The sequence below is a fragment of the Podarcis erhardii genome (genome assembly GCF_964252035.2).
Source record: "Podarcis erhardii genome assembly, chromosome: 2".
In the NCBI taxonomy this organism is placed as follows: domain Eukaryota; kingdom Metazoa; phylum Chordata; class Lepidosauria; order Squamata; family Lacertidae; genus Podarcis; species Podarcis erhardii.
This window is the reverse complement of record NC_138498.1, coordinates 67,336,486-67,355,000: the sequence shown is the minus strand read 5'-3', so window position 1 is coordinate 67,355,000 and position 18,515 is coordinate 67,336,486. Positions and strand designations below refer to the sequence as shown.

General features: G+C 41.9%; 1 protein-coding gene across 4 annotated transcripts in view; it reads right to left on the bottom strand.

Annotated features, from left to right (window-relative positions):
• Nucleotides 1-18,515, bottom strand: part of CYFIP2 (cytoplasmic FMR1 interacting protein 2) — a 60,603-nt gene that overhangs the window by 14,932 nt on the left and 27,156 nt on the right. For all 4 annotated transcript variants that reach the window (XM_081851504.1, XM_081851503.1, XM_081851501.1 and 1 more), the window contains exons 11-25: nucleotides 18,070-18,187; nucleotides 17,154-17,273; nucleotides 16,802-16,927; nucleotides 16,141-16,307; nucleotides 15,113-15,260; nucleotides 13,087-13,240; nucleotides 12,486-12,642; nucleotides 11,320-11,416; nucleotides 11,132-11,208; nucleotides 10,438-10,546; nucleotides 9,422-9,541; nucleotides 7,716-7,915; nucleotides 6,506-6,593; nucleotides 891-1,034; nucleotides 154-244 (exon numbers count right to left, since the gene is read on the bottom strand). In XM_081851504.1, the coding sequence (XP_081707630.1) occupies nucleotides 154-244; nucleotides 891-1,034; nucleotides 6,506-6,593; nucleotides 7,716-7,915; nucleotides 9,422-9,541; nucleotides 10,438-10,546; nucleotides 11,132-11,208; nucleotides 11,320-11,416; nucleotides 12,486-12,642; nucleotides 13,087-13,240; nucleotides 15,113-15,260; nucleotides 16,141-16,307; nucleotides 16,802-16,927; nucleotides 17,154-17,273; nucleotides 18,070-18,187 (1,916 nt within the window). The remainder of the gene's footprint in view (nucleotides 1-153; nucleotides 245-890; nucleotides 1,035-6,505; nucleotides 6,594-7,715; nucleotides 7,916-9,421; nucleotides 9,542-10,437; nucleotides 10,547-11,131; nucleotides 11,209-11,319; nucleotides 11,417-12,485; nucleotides 12,643-13,086; nucleotides 13,241-15,112; nucleotides 15,261-16,140; nucleotides 16,308-16,801; nucleotides 16,928-17,153; nucleotides 17,274-18,069; nucleotides 18,188-18,515) is intronic.

Sequence of the window (18,515 nt, the reverse complement as noted above, 5' to 3'; positions counted from 1 at the left end):
GGCATAACTTATTTTAGAGCAGGATAACCGCACATAAGCCATCCTGAGCAGAATGGTGAAAGTGCATTAATACAAATTTCACAAATAAATAAAGATGCACATAGGGAAGAACTGACATTGATATCCATCTCATGAAGCATTCCAAGTACCAACCTGGAGATCCATACTCATGCCTTGGCAGGCGGCAGATCTTTGGCATCACCTCTATCAAGGTTTTCACATACTGAAGGATGGTCCCTTGCAACTACAAGAAGCAGAGGAACACAAAAGTCAGCTCTAGAAGATCAGCATAAACTTGGAAGCTTATTCTGTTTTACAAAGTGGCCACAGATGCGGTTATGAAAATGATTTACAACAATGGTGTTCCTTTTTTTAAAGGTTCTAAACAAAGCTTCAGGGGACCCTGGGGAATGGTTGTGGCTCAGTGGTAGAGCATCTAGTTCAGTGGTACAGCATCTAGGGATGGGAGAGGACCATGTCTGAAATCCTGGACAGCTGCTGCCAGTCATCTCAGAAAATACTGAACTGGAGGGAATATTGGTCTGACTCAGTATAAGGCAGCTTCCTATGTTTCTAATTGCAAAGTGAGGTCTGGGGAGATCAGAGACTGATATAAATGTGCACTGCAGATACAGGTCCAGAAACATCTTTCATTTCCCAAGTTCCTGGTGCTTAATTTTGTTCTCATTGTCTTTGCTCCAATACAATGTAATCAGAGTCCAGAACAAAATATTTTCAGTGGAGATACTCTGCCAACCCAAAACAGGCATCTCAATGTAATGGGAATTATATTCTAAAATAATATACATTTTATTTTTAAAATGTATTGTTCAATATACAGAGTTGTTTTGACTTCCTGGCCTGAACCTCATCCACAACTGCACCATTACCAGGCTCTTGACGATCTTCAGCAATTCTTCCATCACCACAGCAATCCCTTGGTACCCAAGGAGCCGGCAGATTGTCTTGAAATGAGGAGGACCCACAAAGTTCCGGTAGGAGCTATAGATGTGGCTATAGGCAATGTTGAGTGGCTGTGGGGGTGGGCAAAAACAAAAACATTACTGGATCTTCAAAATATATTGAACAGCTATACAAATAGTTTGAAGCTTGCAGATCATTAAGTAATCATTTTCCTATTTTGCTAATAATATAACAGAATCTAGTGGTAGGCTGACAGAGAATTTTGAATTCTCTGCTCAAAACTCTGGAATCTCTGTCCAAAAGCAAATGTGCCTTTCATGCAGTGTTCTTTTCCCTGTTGTTATCTGTGTTTCTTTGCCAACTCTGGACACATTTTTCTTAGGCTGCACTCCTGTACACACTTTCCAAGAAGTGAGGTCCACTGAACTCCACATGTCTAACTTGTGAGGAGACATGCATTGTTCAATCTCCATTTATAAGGAAAGTTATATGAACAAACTGTGATTGCAACACCATTACTACAATAAGACACTGGATGTTCACTTCTGTTTAACATGTCCAACAAGTACCCTTTGGACTTCTGTTGGCTTTCCTTGTATTATTCTAACATCATGATTACAGCCTCCTATAAATCATTAGCTTGTGCATCAATAAGGTACTATATTTTGATATCAATGAGATAATGCAATTAATGTGGATACTGGAGTAAATATAATTAACATGATTGGCTGATGCCAAGCAACGGTAAATTGGGTCATGACATATAAACTGAGGACTCTTTGCTTTGTATGTTACTTCATTTTCATTAAGCAATTTATGGAAGATTGGAACACCAGGTGTGTTAATGGGAGTGTCCAAGTGAAATCTGAATAAGCAATAGTGAGGAGTGCTTTGCTATAGTCCTGTTTCCCAAGACTTTCATCATAGCCTTGTTCAGACAAGTTCAATCAATATGCAGAGTGAGCGAGGAGCAGGATTGTGTGAGTTGACCCTTCACCTCAAGATGTTGATCAGAGGTCCTGATCACAGCCTATGCACAACTTTCTAGTGACGGTAAAACAATATATTTATAAAAATTTAAAAATAGTTCAAGAAATGCACATAAGGATCACTTTACGTGGGACAGTGGTGTTAAAACAAGTAAATTCTTTAAAAATGTGTAAAAATAATTACAAAGAGGAGTACAAGAAGTGTAGTTAAGTTACTCCCTGTATTAAGTAGCATAACAGTTGCAGCTATTACAAATACAAAAAGAACAGCATGTGGATGCTAAACAGCTAATGCATATTCAAAAGCAGATTTACACACTGAAAAAGGAAGACTGCAGCTACTGAACAGAAAAGGATATAGCAGCAGTGAATCAACATGTTCTTCTGTGTGGGAGTTTTAGCAGCTCTTTGTCCCTGCCTGAATTCATATGTAGCAATAAGCAATGGAACAGAAAGGAATTAATTCAGTTGCTAATGGATACTTGTGCTTACTTCATATTCCTGGAAAATAAATATGATGCCATTTTTACAAAAGGAACCCAAAAGTACTTGCAGTTCTGAATGCAGTTATGTATCACTGATTTTGAGGCTGGAATCCTAAGCACACATTCCTAATAATAATAATAATTCCTAAACAGTGAGACGTGCTTCTGAGTAAACATGCATAGGATTGTACTGTAAGAATGGTTAATAAAAAATAACTACTGCCAATCACAGAGCTTCAATTCTAGTTGTGGATGTTTTTGGATACAGTATTTTTAGTGTGGATTAAAGAGAGATGGGCACAGAGAGTGTTTAAAGAGTGCTCCCCAATTTAAGTGATTTCACTTATGTGCACAGGGGGCCAGAATGTTACCCCCACGTAAGTAGGGAGTCATCTGTATAGAAGTATCTTATATATATATTTAAATCCCTACTCTGTTTCACAATCACACTGGAGACACTTGACATCAGCTCCACACCTTATAGCAAAGGCAGAGTGCAATTTCCTGTATTGCTACCAGGACAGACAGAGTCCTTAAATTAGGAAACAACAGAGAATACCATCCATTCTTCTTGCATTAGGTAACTAGAGACTCCTTAAATCAGAATTACTAATGTTATGCTACCAGTATCTTTTGGGTGAACAAACTCATGAAAACAATAGTCATGTGCTATATTTGTACATATTATTTCCTGTTTTGATGGAAAGTAATACATTCCATTTTTTTAACCCACAATGGTTCTGCTGCAAAAGGTGCTATAAAGGTGAATTTACGTGGGTGGCTGGCTGGCTATTTTCTCTTGACTGTCATCTCTGACAAACAGTTTCCTATTGCCCTGCTTATAAAATAAAAAGGAACCTGAGTCATCCAAACATTACTACGGTATTTTAATTTCAAGTACAGTGACAAACAGTAATCCACAGAAAAAAGGATTAATTTTTTTAAAAAGCTTGTCAGTTTGCTCAACAATCCTTTAGAGAACCTAGCATGAGAAATACCTAGTGCTTTCCTAGTTTTCTTTATATTTTCCTGTGGATACATTTGAACATAGGAAGTCCCTAAGACTACAGCATGCAATTCTGAACCTGATCCCAGTCATCTCTCTCTTCCTTTCCACTTATACAAATGATAGAATTGTACAGTTGGGACCCGGGGAGTCATCTAGTCCAACCCCTGCAATGCAAGAATCTCAACTAAGGCATATATGGTTTGCTTAAAAAACTGAAGGAGGCCTTTCCACTCTTGAACAGCTCTTATTGTCAGAAAGTTCTTTCTGATGTTTAATCAGAATGTCCTTTCTTGTAATTTAACACCCAGAACAGGGGAAAACAAGCTGGCTCAATCTTCCATGTGACAGCCCTTTAGATGTTTGAAGATGGCTATCGTATTTTCTCTCAGACACGTCTTTTCCAGGCTAAACATACCCAATTCCTTCAACGGCTTCCCACAAGGTTTGGTTTCCACACCCTTGGTCATCTTGGTTGCCCTGCTCTGCACATGTTCCAGCTTGTCCTTCTCAGATTGTAATGCCCGGAACCGGATACATTACTCTTGGTGTATTGATTTTCACATGGCAAGAGTGTTCATCAACTGTAAACACTGAACTTTAAAATGACTAAAACAACCACCTGCAATTCATCTAAACGGCTGTTGGTTGATTTGCTGCCCTTACCTATGTTTTACTGCAGCCCGTAATGTTCAAGTACCGGTAAGTCCATCACTCCAGAATGTCAAGTTTATTTATGAAAAAGACACATAGGCATTTCTCTACTGACAGGTGAAAAACAGGAACTAAATCTCAAGAAAATAGCTGTGCTTGACAGCCCCTCTCATCAATCTGCTTTGGTGGGTAAATTTTACTCTTCGATATACTAGAGCCGAAACTAATGAAAACCTGGCCATATACTTCTCTGGAGTCAGCACTGCATCCTAGATCCATCACCTGGGGTCCACTGGGCATGTGGACCACAGGAGAGCTGCCATGGAAATGTGGTCCTCAGTGTTAAAAAAGGTTTCTCCACCTGTCTTACACAATGAAGGGCTGCTTAGAATGAATAAAAAAATAATGAAAATACAGTGGTACCTCTGGTTATGTACTTAAGTCGTTCTTAATCTGAAACTCTTCTTAACCTGAAGCACCACTTTAGCTAATGGGGCCTCCTGCTGCTGCCGCACCGCCGCCACGAGATTTCTGTTCTCATCCTGAAGCAAAGTTCTTAACCCAAGGTACTATTTCTGGGTTAGCGGAGTCTGTAACCTGAAGCATATGTAACCCGAGGTACCACTGTATACCAAGCAAATGAAGTGCTATCTTTACATGAAGCAGGTAAAATGGATCAGCTTCTGTTGGTGGTGGAGTAGGAAAAGCGTTTGGCCTACACAAAATTCTTCATTCTACAGAATGGGAACTTAGTGGAGGAACAATCTATCTGCTGTGGCCCCCATGTGGAGGCAGCTGCATATTGCAGCCAAGATGGTAGCATCTCCATACTGCAGGTTTAATATGTGTAGGTGCTTCCACATCAGTCCCAGCCAGTCTTCCTTTCTGTGACATGATGCAAGTGCATGGAAATTATGCATGGATAATTCTAGAACTCCTAGGCATCCAACGAAGGTGCCAGCAGACTCTTCTTAAGCTTATTGTGTGAAGAATCTCCATGCTTGTGTGGAATAGCCTGAAGATCACTACTGAAGTACCATGGAGACCTTCCATTTGATGCAGAGGAACAATGTGTCATTTCATATTAGTCATTATTTTCAGATGGTTTCAACTGGTCTGTTGCTGGAGTAATGTGTAGATCAGATTTAAATTTTGGCTAACACAGACAATGACATTTCCTATCAATGTGAGTTTGCCGTCTCTGCAAACAGATGGTACCATAGTGTTTTATTTTTAAAAATAATCTCATTTCAACCTTCTATAAAGCAAATATATGGAGTCATTAGCTCTGATTAAAAACCCGAGCCTAAAAATACAGATTGTGATGATCCAAAGAAGAGATCAGAGCACACCAGGGTGGGGAACTTGAGGAACATGTCTACAGTTGGGGGGCTTGTTGTAAATGCCTTCTTCAATTCCCACTGCAAAGATATCAGCACTGTCTACTTTAGAAAGAAGTTTCTGTCTTCAACAGTTGGAACTGCTATGGTAACAGCAATGAGCAAATTTCCTGCTATGTCCGCATCCTTCTCTCTCTGTGTGTACACCTTTGGATTATGGCCATTAACTCAATTATTTTAGTGAAAAACATGCTTACCATGTTTGCCTCAGTCCAAAGCTCTACAGATGCTCTGATTAAAGAATGAGCTCCAGAATTTGCATTGATTGACTTCTTCATTCACTGTAGTGTTGGGGAAGGCTTTGCATGTGGCCTAACACTGCTTGCTATGTACATTGCAACATTTTTAGCCATGAAACGAACCTCAGGTTGGAACAGAAAAATGTACAGGAGTCAAGAATCTGATCCTGCATTGTGACTGTCGTTTGAGGGAAATTCTTAAACAACAGTTTCCCAGGTCTGATGTCATGGGAAACCATGGTTTTAAAAACCTGCAAATGCAGGGTGCTTGAGAACAGAGCAGAAGTGGGGTGATGAGAAGGAAGCCATAATTTATTGGACTGGGATCATTATGCTTGAACCAGGTGCATGTGTAAAGGGTAATGGATAGACTTCTCCAAAGCTTATTTTTCTTAAGGAAAAGCCAATAATAAGGAAAAAAGGAAGTTGAGACAACAGGTGGGGTGCTGGATATTGCGATATTTGTCCAATGATAAAGGGACATTATGGGAGGATTAGTAACATTAACATTTAAGCAAGGCAATGCGGTAATGGAGCACTGATGCAGACAGTTTGTGCAATGATGTGAGGACTGCACCAGCCCCCTGCACTATTTCCTGGCACAAATCACATGGAAACTGGCCAAATGGACATCATTTGTGAAAAATGTCTCACTGACCCTTAGATACACTAATGTTACAGAAAGCCGCAATGCAGTTGCTATGCTCTGACACCAACTGAATTAAGGTGCGTCTTTCATTAAATCATTCATTTAAATGAAACTCCTTACAAACTGGACTTTGAATACCCAATATGTTTCTTGACTCACCTTAGATCCATAAAGATAGTATGGCTGGACGTTGGCTGGTTTATCTCTCTGGGGTTCTTGGGTAAATGGAATTGCTGTCCGTACAAATCTGGTATTTGTGAAAAAATGGAAGAAAATGGCGTCCAAAGCTTGTTTTAGAGAAGATGTGTATTGCACTATGGTTCCCTCCTTACATTATTGCTTTATGCACCAAGTTAACTAATTATTTTCCTACATGAACTGGCAGTTTTACTAATATTTTCAGTTAGAAACAATATTTTCCAATTTTTATTGTATTCACCTACCAAGTACGGTGAAGAAAACAACCTTTTATTTTACTTGTGAAATGAACATTTCTAACTGTTAATACCAATCACTAGAATTTCAGTGTTATTGAAAATATATTTTATCATAAATGCTTCTTCAAAGAACTATATCAAACAATGCGACATATTTGTATCTGCAGTTTAGTCAATAAGCTCATTATAATGTAATATAATGGAGCTCCGTGTCTATTATAAATTCTGTGGGCTGTATCCAATGGTGTAGAAGGCAGAGCTCAGTCAAGCAACCTTTCTCTTCCTCTCCTCCCTCCTCCAGCCTCTGAAAACCCTCTTGGGCGATGCGAAAAAAGGGCTGCAATATGAGGGAGGAATTAACCAATATCAAGTGGAAGGATTTTGGTCCAGTAGGACCCCTGCAGGGACTGCAGGGGGGAAGAGAGAGATCAGCTGTATGCTTTTTGTTCCCACAACTTTGGATACAACCCCATCACATCTGTACACAAATATTTACAGTATCCTCTAAGATTCCCACATTAACCAGCTTTATGTGACCCTTCCCCTTCCATCCAACCCTGACAGCTTAATGAGATGTCATTTTTCTGATCTAAAAATAACTATGCCGAAACCCTGACCAACTCAAGAGCAATGCCTATAATTGTTTTTAGTTTCAATACTCTATTGCGAAATTGATTATGTGTAACCCACCTTGGTTTGGGTCAAGAAGGATGAAGAGTATGAGTCTTGAAATGCACCCATAACCTATAACTAGCCTTCAAACTGCACCTCACTTTGAATGACAGAACTGTAGAGTTGGAAGGGACAACAAGAGTCTAGTCCAGCCCCCTGCAATGCAGGAAACTTTTGCCCAATGTGGGGCTTGAACCCACGACCCCGAGGTTAAGAGTCTCACACTCTACCAACTGAGCTATTTGACATTTTCTTCTTACCTGTTAGTAGACCCATTGTAGCAGTAATTAGGTAAAAAGTCAAAGTTCAGCTCCCAGAAGACATGCAGGGTGATACGACCATAAGGAGCCGAGACATTGTGATTGGCCTCTCGGAACATGGCATCGAAACTGTCCAGGGTCATGTGCTTGCACAGCAGTCTGTGCGTCAGACGGTTTATCTCCAAAAGCCACTCAAGCTCCTGCACCCAAAGAAAGGAGTGGGCACTTTTCTAACAGGTTGTGGACTGAAAACACCATACATCTGATCTGAACTGATGCCAGGGGAAGAATTATAAAGACAACACAATATTCTTAACATTTATATTTATATCGCTTACTTACATCAGCTGACTAACCCTTACAAAGCTTATTATTGTACCCATACTGCAAACTGTAGAAGAAAGGGGAGACGCAGGCTGAGACACAGTGACGTCCTAAGTCCACTGACTGGATTCATGGCAGAGACAAGACTTAAGGGGTTCAGGCTGAATTTTCACAAGGCAACCTCTTAGCCATTGTATCATACTTGGCAATTGCTTAGTGACCCAACTATTTGAAAATCCTCATACTCCAGTGCACGGTTATTTATGCCTCTTCTTTGCCAAGAAGAGAACCAATAAATTTTATCTACTGTATTTTTCTGCCTATAAGACGCCCCCATGTATAAGACTCCTCCCTATTTTGGGGGACTCAATTTTAAGAAAATGAGGGGAGATAGCCCAAAGTTGTTGAGCTTCTCCCCCCATGCAGCTGCGGGCAGCAAAAACTCCCTAGATTGTTTCCCATGTGCAGCGGCATCAGGGGAAGTTGTGCTCCCACCCGCCAGCTGGTTGACGGGAGAGAAACTTCCCCTGATGCCGCTGCGTGCGGGAAACAATCTAGGGAGTGTTTCCCGTGCACAGGGGCACTGGGGGAAGCTGCGCTCCCACCAACTAGCTGGCTGGCAGCACACAGCTACTCCTGCCTGCACAGCTGCGGCCAGGAAACACTTCCTAGATGCTCACTGCGGCATTGGAGGAAGTTGCGCTGCTGCCAACCGGCTGGCTGGCGGGCATGCCGCTCCCCCCCCCCATGCCACTGTCCGTGTATTGGACGACCCCAGTTTTTTGACACAATTTTTGAGTCAGAAAACATCATCTAATACACAGAAAAATACAGTATGTTATGCTGAATGCCCAAGGTGTGGAGGCTATCAGCAACCACTGGAGGATGTTGACAGTTCTTCCCCCATCTGCAGATAAGTCCAGTGAATGTAGACAGTCTCCTACGGCACCATTCTCAAAAGATGCATATAGGATTGACAACTTCCCTTTCTGATTCCTGACTGTAACATATACATGAGCAAGACCTGAATCTACATACTGTGAGCACATTAGTAATAAGAGAATAGACTCCACTGGGGATTATAAATGTACTAGAGATGCAATATTTGTGCATTGGGAAGCAGGTCTTTCCAGTCTGCTTCCTCTCCTTAATCCAGACCTGAGAGGGTCTTGGGAAAGATCATATGGTGCCCAGAGGCATTCTGACTATGAGAAATAATGTATCTGGATCTTCTCTCCACAGTACAGCTGTTCTATGTAAAAACTTACAAAAATGAAGAAAGGAAAAAATGTGTTGCGGTTACTACTGTTGTTATTTAGGAACAAAACCCTCCAACCTGCATCCTGTCATCCAGCCTTAGTAGAGCCACTGGGAAAACTTACCACAATGGATGTCAGATCCTCACTTTCAAAGCGACTAATGGCCTGGTCTAGTGATTTGTACATTGCGGCTGAGATACGCTGAGTGATGAGTCTATTTAGGTCGATGGATCGGCCCAGCAGCTGTGGAAGTCACAAGACAGACAGCAAGTGAGAAGATGATTAAGAAGTGGTCCTTGATTCGGAATTACTATGCAGAGAGAAAGAACTAAATTGTACCCCAGATGTATGAGTTGGCCTATCTATACTAAAATGGGGGTAAGTATTTTGATCCATTCATTTCAGCAGTCAGGGAAAGCCCATGCTTGCAAAGGAATATGCACAAGGATCTGCTTCCTCCACTGTAGTAAAACTGAGGGTAAGGGAGTAATTTTATACATGAAGTGGAGCTTCAGTCGGTAAAAAAATCCCTGCTGGCTGGGGCATCTGAGCGAGAAGGGCTGTAGCTCAGTATCTGCTTTGAATGCAGAAGGTTCAGTCCCACATCTCCAGACAGGGCTAAAAGAGAACCCTGTCTGTGAGGCTCCCAGTTAGTGAGCAAGACAATACTGAGTAAGATGGACCAATGGTCTGACTCAGTATAACGCAGATTCCTATGTTCCAATTAAAACAATAAAAAGGAGAAGGAAGAACGCTTCCATATTTGAAAGTATGCCATGAGATGAATGGATGAGAAATGCCAACCATAACTGTCCATTATACTAAAGCCCATTATTTCACTAGGGATGGAAACCATATTATGAGTACATTCACACAGTTACTTTTAAGGGCCAAAAAATGTTTGTATGTGTGTGATGCTTCTCACCATAGGTGAAGCAACTACAAGAGTACCTTTGGCTGGCTTGGGATCTGAGATGTGCTGTATGAAATTATTTAGGCTTTCATATTTACACCTCTGTGCATGGCAGAGATTGGCAACCCAAAGATGTCTGGAATGTAAGCCTGATGTACAACTCCTCCCCAGGTGGCAAGCCAATATAAAAGACCGAGAATCTTGTTGCACCTGACTTAAGTTGTACCTGGACATGTCTCTGTTTGAGCAATGTTTCATAGCGGTTGGATGGCGGGTAAGGTATAATCACTCCATAATTCTTACATTCAGCCCGGAATCGTTTATCCAATAATACACTGTAATTGGAAAGCAACTTGTCAATGCTTTTACTTGAATGGCTCATGAATGGTTCAGTTTATGTTATTAACAATATTTCACCTAAAAGTAGAGCTAGGCAATAGGTGGTGAACTTGATGCGCCCCAGAAGTCCAACAGAGTCGGGAGGTCTCCATTTGGCTACCCCTATGCTATACACATTCAGCAAGGGTATGTGAATAATCAGATTAATTGTGGGATTTAGTGCATGAAAAAAATCTGTAAGAAGTTCTGTTTCCATGGTGCAAAATTTGGAACAGAGGTTTGGCAACATATTTTGGATAAGTGACAATATTTAGTTGTTAAAAAGGTAGTTGCCAATAAAGAGTATGCAATACTAAGCAGTTCGTGTTATTAACATGGACCATTTTCAACTCTGTGCTAACAATCTCCTCTCATTTCCCAGCAATGTATATTTGTTGTGATCTCACCACCTGCACAAGCCATAAGATCTTCAGATAAGGAAGCAGTCTGTCCTTTAAAGAAGTACATAGCAGCTGATACAACACAGTTAAAAGCTTGCCATGTTTTGACAATTGAACCAAAACCGAGCAGAAGTCTCCTACCTGCCAGCCATTGCTTTATAGTAAGCAAAGATCTGGTCTGCCAATTTGTAAACAAATTGATCAAAACACAAGTTGACCTGTCAGAAGAGTGAAAGAAACAGGCTTTAGGACCAATATGCATGACTGGACAATTGTTTATGAAGTTACTAGAACAATTAGGTAAGAAAGAAAAAAGAAAATAAGCTCACTTCTGCTTCAATTTCATCATAGAGAAACTGCTTTTTAAACTTGGTCAAAGCATAATAAGCGCTGTCGTTGTAGAGGTCCAATGGATACAGCACATACCTGCAATGAAGGAAACAGGCTTAGGACATGCCAGCACAGTGTTTGGGTATGACAGTCACCTCTGTTTCTATCTTCTTTAAAGCAGAAGTTCTCTGCCTGCTCACTTAGCACTAAAGCCAAGCTGGAGTGCGTGGAATCTTGCCCTCAAAAGTATTTGTATATGAGCAAGAAGGGAAAGGGCACATGGGAAGCATGGGTAAGAGGTGACATGTCCAAGGGTGCAAGAAGTAGGAAGAATGGCAAATGGGAGCCAGTGACGGCAGACAAAGGAAGACCTGATAGCTATACTACCAAAAACTGTCCTTGGGAGGGCTATACTTCACTGGTACAGCATCTGCTTTGCATGCAGAAGGTATCAGGTTCAATTCCTGGCCTCCTGATATTGGAGAGCTATTGCAAGCCAGCATGCACAATACTGAGCTACATGGGCCAGTGGTTTGACTCTGAATATGGCAGCTTCCTGTAAGAGAGATCAGGACCTGCATTTCAGTGTGCCACGGACACTTCGTAAGCATGTGTTTAAAAACAAACCACCAAGCACACCCAGTGGAAACTTAGTTTCATGAATAAAATGTAATCAATATTTACAATTTAACAATGCATGTTATTAATCCTATGACTTTTAAAAACAAATTTCTTCACACACACAAACTGAAGCTGATGGAAGAGTTTGAACTACCCAAGTAGTGGGTGAAACATACCCACCCCCCTGCCATAAATCAATCTCACTCGTTTCACAAGTTCTAAAAAGACCAGAGCGATGAATGCTGATTTTATGCATCACCTGAGGACCCCCCCTCCAGTTAGACAAAACATCCGGCTTACCCTTTAAGACAGTCCTCATTGCCATCCCCCCCATTCTGATGTCAAAAGGAGACAATGTACCCCAAATGAAAGGCAAGTACAGAAGGCATAGTACCTGACTTTAGACACTAGGCCACTATTTCCTTTTACATGCTAGAAGGAATAACATGCTACAATAAAGACAAATGCCTTCAGTTTGCCATCTCAAAGATATCCAACCCATTTATATCCACAGATGCATTCCACAACATCCTTGAGCTCTTACTCCATCATAGAAGGTTCTTTGGTTTCCAGTATGTGATCTGTTAGAATCCAAGGCATAGACATCTCAATAGGGAACTGAATCCGGCGGCCCATGGTCAACTCCAGAAAAAATTCCCGGAACCAAAGCTGGGATAGGTCACAGCATTGTTGGAGGGCCTCTACAAACACAAATAGTGGAGGAAGGTTTAACGCTTATGAAGGATGAGCAGAAGGCTAGTCTACATCTGCTATTATTATAAATTATAATATATATTGGATATAAAAGCATATCCGAGTTAAGAAAAGAGTATGCACATGATATACGATTTTTATTTTAAGATATAAATATGCTTCATGACCATAAACTACTGTATTCAAGAAACCAGTTTAAACACACATGCATAGCAATTTCTGACAAAGTTCACATCCAGATCTAAAAGCACCTTAATATGAGCAACAGCAAAAGGGAGAGATTGCCCCAAATGCTACTATCCTTTGAAATGTTAACTCATATCAAACATGTATTCATATCAACAAAAATGCTGCCTGAGATGCTACTATCCTTGACATATTACACACATCAAACATGCATTCATATCAAACCTGCGACTGTTACTACCTACCACTAATGTTGAGAAGATGAGTGAAGAAGAAGGACTGTTTGTGGAACTCTTCAATGGCCAGAACTATTGGTCCATCCAAGCTGCTCCTGAGAGTCTTCTTTGAGCCACTTTTGTCTGCAATGAGCGATTCCAGCATGGTTCTCACCATATAAAGCTGCAAGAGGAGAGCGATTATTCTTATTATGCAGGCAACCCTCCATTTACGTGTGTTCAATATGTACGTGACTGCGCATACAGCCACAATAAAATTTACTTCCAAGTAAATCCCGCCAAACCCAGAAGTGAATTTTAAAATGGCCAAAACGGCCCTAGAAAGGTCAGAAGAGGCATGGAAACAGCACCTAGCAATCCCAAGAGCCTTTGCAAGTGCAATCCCAAGAGCCCTTGCACCAACCACTGAGGCCTATGGAAGGTTGGGGTTTGAGCAAAGTTTGGAGAGAGCTACTGAGGTGGATGTGGGTGGCTGGTAAGTGCTGCTGGATTTTTAAAGGGGTTTTCAAGAATGTTTGTAGGCTTTTCCAATTGTTTTTCAAATATACACACTTTCACTGATGCGTACAGTGCCTTGGAATGTAACCCCTGCATAAATGGGAGGTTGCCTGTAATCTGTATCATCTCCTACAGCTAATGACTGCTTAAGAGTGAGTTCATCTGTACTTTTTCTTAAAAACCTATAAACAAAATTCCAGCTCAAAAGCTTGTGGGCAATTTATATTTCCCATGCCACTTAATTGCTTTGCTCAACCTGGAACACTGTAGTACAGCTCCCATCAGCCCCAGACAGCATGGCCAATGGTCAGGGATGATGGGAACAGGAATCCAAAACATCTGGAGTGCACCAGGTTGGGGAAGGCAAGTAAGAATGGAGATCTGAATTCATCCTAGACTACTGTGTCTAGGTGATTGGGGGTGGGCAGCAAGGATGTGCCCTCTTCTGCCTCTGTGTGGCACAATTGCCCGGCTAGAAGCCAGAAGATCTGTAAGTGTGCCACCATGTTGATCCTTAGCACTGGGTTACTGATAATAACTATGCAGAAGCAGACACCATGGGTCTCAATAAAATTTACTTCCAAGTAAATACCTCCAAGGGGGACAGAGCCTAGGACTTGCCGATCAGAAGGTCGGCGGTTCGAATCCCCGCCATGGGGTGAGCTCCCGTTGCTCGGTCCCTGCTCCTGCCAACCTAGCAGTTTGAAAGCATGTCAAACTGCAAGTAGATAAATAGGTACTGCTCCGGTGGGAAGGTAAACGGTGTTTCTGTGTGCTGCTCTGGTTCGCCAGAAGCGGCTTAGTCATGCTGGCCACATGACCTGGAAGCTGTACGCCGGCTCCCTTGGCCAATAAAGCGAGATGAGCGACGCAACCCCAGAGTCAGTCACGACTGGACCTAATGGTCGGGGGTCCCTTTACCTTTTAAATAGCTCCAAACCAATGAATATGAAAGGTCCTGAGTGTTATGTGTTGATTGGAATATATCTTGTCCCTCAGAGAACTACTGTGGAGGGGGAGGGGAATGAAAATACCATTTCCAGCCTCCATGATGTATACGTAATACCCCAGCACCATTTACTAGATTTTCATTTCTGACAGTGCCCATCACCTATTAGGTGAGAGGATCTAACCAGACTTCCAGAGTACCCAAGATGTGACCTACACCACCTGAGTTAATAGTGTTGATATCTGTTTGTCCGGAGGATCAAGGCTCCTTGAAAAGGAAAAGTAGACAAGCAGGCTTATGTTACTGGAGAGGCTCCTCCTTTTATAACCAATGTGTTTAAGGCTGAACTGCAAGCCAACTGCACGTTTAGAACAGCAAACAATGTTACGAACTGCAACCTCCTACTTGTGCAGAACAATGTGATTCACAGAACATAATTGACATATCAAATAATTATACATGATATAATTAAGACAACGTGACTGGTGTTAAAGAGAAACTTTAAAACAAAAGCATTCTAAATGTTTAGTTTACAGACACAACATCTTCGAGTCCCAAGCTGCTCTCAGCAGAGAAGGAGGTACATACCTGTGTGCTAGAAGGCCCTACAGCTCGGCGTGGGACCTTGATATCGAAACCGCCTTTGGGGTCCTTCTCGCCTCTCAGACAGGGGTCATTTGGAGGCTCACGCCCTCCCTCCCAATCACAGATTGTCTTTCTAATTGCCTGGAGGACACTAAGGAAGATGAAAGAAATTCAATTCAACTCTCCACTGAATAGGGCCTGGTAAATCACTGTTTCTTCAGACTGGCCTACCTCACAGGACTGATGCAAAGATACAATTAATACAGGAGCAGTGCGGGTCTTTTTAAAAGCCTTGGGGCCACAGCGCATCATGGGAAACCTGATAGAGCCAGTGGTACTGTGGCCAGAGGCCAAAATGGGTGACACAGCTTATGTGATCCTTACCTTCCAGCCACAGGAAAGTCAGAGTTTTATACATAAACAGAAGAACCGTATGCATGTGGCCCTTTGGAGTTTATTAATAAAGCAGTTTATTAAAATACATGGGAATGTTGGTGTTGTCTGTTTATCCAATCATAATCATCATCATTCTGCTATGGTCTCACACAAGCCCTTGGACAATAATGCAATTGTTGGGGGATTGTGAACCTTTGTCTTTATTGCTTAGGAACATCCTGAGATTATGGATGCAGGTTTTAACCATGTCAATAGGTGCTATTGTTCTTTTCTTCCAACACAGCTCTTGAGTATTATGTAGAAACAAAGGTACATTTAAGAGTAGAACTAAATTATGATTGACATGGAATTGCCACCAAACCCATGTCAAATTTTCCCTCCCTAATGTTCAGAGATGCTAACTCCTGCTGTGACTTCATTCAGCTGTGTGTTGCTCCACCCCTATCAGAAGGAGCCAATGATATGGAACATCAGAGGGGAAAGGCTTTATGTGATAATGCCACAAAATGGATTAACTCTGGGGGAACCGCATTCAGGGCTGCCATTTTTGACAGTATTGTGTTGAGTGCAGCATCTGGTTTCTCCCTTAAGAGTTCACAGCCAAGTTTTGCTTGTATTGGGAAGGCCGGCCTCACCTGATTAGGACATTCTTCTTCTTCCTGACAGCTTGCCTTAGTGGCTCTCTCAGTGTCACTTGAGCAAAATCCTGCAGAGCTGCATAGATTGTGTTCCTGATGGCTTGGTTGAAAACACTCTCCATGCGGCCCATGAGCACCTGCAGACCTTTTATCATAGCAATCACCTGAGTAATTAAAGATAAAAAAGGATCCTTTATTTTCAATGCCCTCATGCAGTAAAGGGAAACATGCCAAGTCAATTTCCCCCCACTAATGTTTGGATTGCTGAATCGGAGCAAATGGGAATCTGTAAAAAACCCAAATTGCCATTTGCTCTGATTCAGCTTTAAAGAGCAGGTTTTCATAGGAAAAGCTCTGGAGAAAGAAAAAGAAAAAAAGATGCTCTGACATGGAGCTTTAAAGCATGGGCATGTGCCTGGAAAGAGCATGGAGAAAACTAAGTATGGAAAAACCCTAACACTGGTAGTGTTCAGTGGGACTGGTGTTGTTTTGCCATGTATACAAGCCCTTACAGATAAAAAACATAGCAGAAATAACTTGGCCAAAGGAGAAAATGTTTAACCCCAAGTATACTGAGCCTCACATGCTAGCACTCCAACCACCCTTTTCCAAGAGACATTTGCCACTTTGAACGTATTGGGACAATGCAGCCACCCACCTCCACAAACGCAAACTTCTCCTCACTGGTGTAATTGTACCGTGTGGCTCTTTCGTACTCCTCAGCGGTGCCTGGGCAATCTTTGTTACAAAACTTATCAGTAGGATGGACCAGCTTCCAAGAATACTGAATAGAGAAAACAAAAGCAGATATTGTTCAAACACTGCTTGTCATTTGAGAAAAATCTTAGTGAAACCATTTCACGATCTCACAACTCCTCCACTGTATGCAAAATCCTTGCTTTATTTACGTTAAGTTTTGTGGCGTGGTAATCGATGGCCACCAATCAGGCTGAATAAGAATTAAACACATCTGACACCCTGAGTATTGTACGTCTATAGCCACTACTTACCACTTCCATAACATGTGCACTCCACTTGGACAGAAGCTGCAGTCCCCGTAAAGCCAAGTCAAAAAGCTCCCTGTATTCCTCATCTGACTTCTGGCTGTCCAATCCTGAGCCAGTCACAACCTGGAGAACATCAGATAAGTACCTCTGTCTGAGGGACACATGCCTATGGTAGCTTAACAACTGTATCTTATCCGATGCCACTATCATATCTTTTTAAAAAAGTACTACCCTCCCCCTTAACTGAGTTTCAGGTCTGAGCAAGAAAAAGTAAACAGTTGTACAAAAAACAGAAATGACAGCCCTGAAGATAAGGGAGCTGGTGCAGAAGAACTGAGACATGGTGCTAAATGGAAAACGAAACAGGAATAAGGAGTCAGAGATGGGAAACTGGAACCTCAGAAAGAGGCACATTACAGAGTCTAACAAGACAAGATGGTGGGTATGGAGGATGAGTTTTGGCCATTCTGCATTTGTCTTTAGGTTGTAAAATGGTTGCTTTTGATTTGGGGGTCTTCTGCAACAGAAGAGCAAAAAGTTCAGAGAAAGGTTGAAAGTATGTGGCAGTGGGAAGTTTACAGGAAGAAGTACAGTGCACAGGAAGGTTAAAAGCATGGCACAAAAAGTTTAGCCTAGGGATCTGGCAAGTTAAAAAAAACCAGAAACACAACCAGGATGCTACTCTCCTTCGGGTTGGCTAAAAGTGGGTAGGGGCAGTGAAAATATTGAATAAAGTAAACCTGGAAAACAGAGTACTTAGCCCCCACTCTTGAGGGGTGGTTTTATCTGCACTCTAACATTACAGATGAGATTTACCCACTAAGCATTTCTCAGCATTTCCCCAGGTCTGCATCCAACCCATCCCCCTTTCATTCCACAAACTGCTCCTGGGCCTTTGTTCCCCTCCATGGAAGCTTACCTCACTGTTGCTGTAGCGAGCAAGTTCGGAGATGAAGCGGATATGGTCATCTCGGATCTGAACCATCTGCTCGCAGATATTGTACTGGGGACTGATGCTGCTCTGAGTGCATGTCCACCTGGGCAGAAAACCAACGCCTTTATGTGACTGGGCAACACTCAACACAGTGGAGCAACAGTTACTGCTTGAGACACTTTTGCTCCATCACTCTGTAAATATGTCAATTCTTTCGCTTGTTGCTTCACCCGGTCAACACATGGGAATGCGTGCTTGTCAATATCCCTCTGGATGATATGTTACACAGCCAATTACTTACCAAGGGCAACACTGTGGCCTCATCTTTCATACCTTCATGAACCATCTATAATGCACTTATTTTGCAGTCATGGAGAAAACTGGACTGACGTAAGAGAAAAGGGAGACTGGTCTTCAGCATCTCTCTTATT